The following is a 4,530-nucleotide window of genomic DNA, read 5'->3' on the forward strand; positions in this document are numbered from 1 at the left end:
AGCTGACAATCTCTGTTCTCTTGACGCTTAAAGGCTCAAGGTTTCACTGCATCACATTACAATTTACAATGCTCTTTGTATTTCCCAGGAATTGTGAGAATGTGATTGCTCTTTTGTGAAACCCTATACCATTGTTGTAAAGAAACAGACAAATACAAAAAAATCAAAGATGAGACCATAGATGTTATTACTGCCTGACGGCCTTTATTACCACACACAACGCATAACAGTCAACAGAAACCTAGAAACAGATGGAACTATTGAGCGCTGCTTACAAGCACTATACCTTTCACAATTACAAGCAATAACATAAAAACGTATTCCAGTTGGGTTTGTTCTGTTTTTTTTTGTTTTTTTTTCAAAGAAGCCAAACAGGTACGGGGGTAGCTTTAGGCGAAGCGCTCTGTTCAGCACCTTTCTTGCTTTTGATCAGACAAGAAAAGCAGCAGAACCCATTGTCCTGACGTTACTTCCTGGAGTACAGCTCTTGACCAAAATAATGTGTCGAAAGTCAGACAACGTCATCATCTTGACGTCAGGCCGATAATGAGAGAGCAGCTGTGCGTAGGATCTATGAGTCCACGGTACATACCTCCACGGAATGAAAGAATATGCCCACCCCAGAGCGCTTTTCCAGAACAGGTACAGGCACAAAACAAGACCGATCCGATTTCTACGTTCTAAAGAAAAGAAAGATGAGTCACATAGCCTGTGCATTGTGCGCCTTGTGCTATTATATAATTTAAAACGAAAGCAAAGACCAAGCATTCATTCTCTGGACCCATCATTAGGCTCCAGTAGCGAAACGAAAAGCTACATTTATAGAATCAGAGAGAAAAGTACGAAAGGACGGGAAATAATATTTTTTCTCTTAAAATCATTATTGCCTGCTGTGAAGGCGGTTCGGTTTTATGCGTCCCTAGTTGTGCGTTCGTGACAACAACAACAACAACAACAACAACAAAGCAAATACCAAAGGCGAAAAGATGGACATTGTATTGTGAACATCAGTCTCATTTCAGACCTGTTGCTGGGTGTTTAATGGTACAGGTTGTAATATCTGTTGTATGGGCGGTAACCATTGTAACCATTGTGATAACTGGGCCTGTAATAGTTGTAGCCATAGCTGGGCACTTGGTAAGTGCTTTGGTGGCCATAGCTGGGCACTTGGTAAGTGCTTTGGTAGCCGTAGGAGGCGTCGTACCTCTTGTGTGCGTCCTCAGCGTAACCATAGCGACGGTACTGGGCTTGGCTGTAGTACCCTGGAGCATAAGCAGCGCCTCTCTTGTGTCTGTAAGAATGGGCGGGGGCGGGGACGTATTGGTGGACGTTTCCGTAAGTGACGTCACTGTGGCCGGGGTACTGTCCGTAATGCCCTCTGGCGGCGGCGGCCAGATAGAGGTGTTGCTTAGTGCTGTAGGAGTTGTCTTTGTTGTAGCTTGAATCATAACCGTGGACGTAGTTCTTTCCATAGCCGTGCTGGTTGTTGTAGTCGTTGTAACCGTACCTGGACGATAGAATAGGCCAACACTAACAATATCATCTTAGCACAGACTGAGCCCACCATTTCGGAACTTCACGGTGACATTTAACCTTATCCGTAAGCCCTATATGCTGTATTCTTCACATTTTTAGAATACATTGTACTTCTTTTGCGAAGATCTCTTCGAAATTTTCTGTATTTCTCAAAAAATCATTTTCACAGACTGCTATGCAAAGTGTACTGATCGGACTAACGAGTAAATTTCCTCTTTGGAAAGTGGGGGGACAGAGTTCCCCACATCATATGGATGCGATAGTAAAACACGACGTACGGATAGGGTTAAGATGGTTCCAGTGGGGAACGGGATAGAGGGTGCCCACGTCCCTCGTGACTCATTGGAGCAGAGAAAGATTGGACTAGTGTTAACTTTACTAAAAAACTAAAACACAATCCCACTTCATCACTCGTCACCACCGTTATTTCTAAAATCATCTTTGCTCTCAGATCCTTGACTTACATCTCTATAATCCCTGAATCTCTATCTGTAACAGTTACATGTTATATTAAGTATACATAATACGCTATTGGACACTATCATACGCATTTTTTTCGACTAATCAGATGGCGTCAACCTCATATAAATCTGTCCCCGTCGTTTTATGCAAAAATAAACACTTCTGAAATTAAGCAAAATGACCCCAAAAATGTGAAATTATGCGATTCTGTTAATTTTTACTAAGAATGGTAAAGGAAAATAATCAGAAATAATGCAAAAAATGATCAAATTTTGCTAAATTATGCGGGGTGCATAAAACCATGGGGACAGATAAATTGGCATTGGATAAAACAAAAAATTATTTTAAAAATCGTACCTGGCTGGGTGTCCGTAAGAGTACACGTCATGGCTCTGCTCCTGGCCGTACACGTGGCCGTTGTAGGAACCTTTCCTGCTGTAGTCAAAGTACTTGTCGGCGTAGTAGTTACGTCTGGGAGCGTAGCCGTAGTCGTTGTGTCCGTCGTAAGCGTAGCCGTCTCGGACGTATCCGTGGGCCTGGTCAGAGTAATGTCCAGATCGGTCGTAGCCGTAGGAGCGGGACCTGCAAGGGGAGATAACAACTGGTTCTCTTATTCTCAGTTCACACCGAAGAACGCTTTGTTAAATCTGTATTAGATTGTGTTATTTATATATATTTGACTCCACTTGAGTTGTTGTTTTTTAACGCAGACTGCTTCATAATTCATATCTTTGAATAGGATTTGGAAGACCAGAGATATCTCCCTTTCAACAAAGCTGAGGATTTTCAATTCAAATGTGAAATCAGTCCTATTGTATGGATGGGAGACCTGGAACATATCAATATCACAGACTTGCATAAAGAGGATCCAGGTTTTCTTGAACAAGTGTCTAAGAAAGTTACTGAGGATCAGATGGACAGACAGGGTTCATCAACGAGGAAGTGTTACGGAAAACAAGACAGATCACAGCCAGAGATGAGGTAGGAAGAAGGCGGTGGCGATGGATTGGACATACTTTCACTATTCTCAGGAAGTCAGACAACTGCATAACAATGAAAGTGTTGAATTGGAATCCACTGGGTAAAAGATCAAGGGGAAGATCGTGTGGAACTTGGAAAAGAATCACAGAAATGGATGTACAGAAAAGTGGGAAGACATGGAACAACATCAAGAGGCTAGCCCAGGATAGAGAAAGGTGGAAAGTGTTTGTCCGTCGCCTATCCCCTGATCCAGAGTGAGAAAGGCGACGATGATGACGATGAAGGATGGGGCAATACTGGCCAGGGCACACTATATCAATGTAAACTGTATTTACTTCATCACATTTGTTCCATAGGCCCATAACAATCTAACCCAGGAATGCATAGTAACCTTTTGGTGTCTTGTTTTCATTATACTGAGCTCAATGGGGACGAGAAGATTAATTGTGTTTCGGTTCAGATGTATATACATAATATGTAGCTTCTATTATATATAAAAGGAAGTCCTGAAGATGTTAATAACGACTAAGAGTGAGAACAACAATAAAGACAGCATAAAAAAACAATATTGATAACGTCAATAACCACAACAGCAAGAAAAACAGCAACAAAAGTACCAACAGTAGCCGTAAAGAAAAATTATGCCTTCCCGCAACGATACTAAAACTAAAACTAGCATAACACAACAGCACTATCCTCACAACAACGTCAGCATCTACAACAACAACACCACCACCTCCAACAACAACAATAACAATTAATCATTACAACAACAATATCAACAACTACAATTATAACAACATCAACTTACAACAACAACAACGATAATAATTATCATAACAGTAGCTACCATAATAACAATATCAACTACAACAATAATAATAGTAACAACGACGATGACAACAACAACAACAACAACAACAACAACAACAACAACAACAACAACAACAACAACAACAACAGTAATAACAACGACATCTATAAAATGACAACAGTATAAGCAGCCGCACCAGCACAACAGACGACTCACCTGTCTGCCTGTCTGTACGCCACAGGGTAGCTGGCCGACACGCAGCATGCCACAATGGCGAGGACTGCAAAGGTCAGGGTCGTCTGGGGGGACAGAAAAGGTCAAAGGTGAAGGGGAAGTCACAGAAAGGTGAAGAGGAAGTCAAAGAAAGATCAAAGGTGAAGAGGAAGCTACAGAAAGGACAAAGGTGAAGAGGAAGTCACAGAAAGGTCAAAAGTGAAAAGGAAGCCACAGAAAGGTCAAAGGTGAACGGGAAGTCACAGAAAGGACAAAGGTGAAGAGGAAGTCAAAGAAAGATCAAAGGTGAAGAGGAAGCCGCAGAAAGGTCAAAGGTGAATGGGAAGTCACAGAAAGGACAAAGGTGAAGAGGAAGTCAAAGAAAGGTCAAAGGTGAAGAGGAAGTCACAGAAAGGTCAAAGGTGAATGGGAAGTCACAGAAAGGTCAAAAGTGAAGAGGAAGTCACAGAAAGGTCAAAAGTGAAAAGGAAGCCTCAGAATCAGGGAGAAGACACACGAGGAAC

At 41.9% G+C, this 4,530-nt stretch overlaps 1 protein-coding gene across 1 annotated transcript; it reads right to left on the minus strand.

Moving 5' to 3' along the window:
- Positions 1-436: 436 nt before the first annotated feature.
- LOC101845280 (putative eggshell protein) lies at positions 437-4,092 on the minus strand (the record flags this gene model as incomplete). The annotated part of the gene is given in 3 exon segments (XM_013089182.2): positions 437-1,507; positions 2,356-2,580; positions 4,010-4,092. Coding segments are annotated over 3 exon segments (777 nt in total), but the record flags the coding sequence as incomplete, so codon positions are not given.
- Positions 4,093-4,530: the final 438 nt, after the last annotated feature.

This window comes from Aplysia californica, unplaced genomic scaffold (genome assembly GCF_000002075.1).
Source record: "Aplysia californica isolate F4 #8 unplaced genomic scaffold, AplCal3.0 scaffold00887, whole genome shotgun sequence".
NCBI classification, from domain to species: domain Eukaryota; kingdom Metazoa; phylum Mollusca; class Gastropoda; order Aplysiida; family Aplysiidae; genus Aplysia; species Aplysia californica.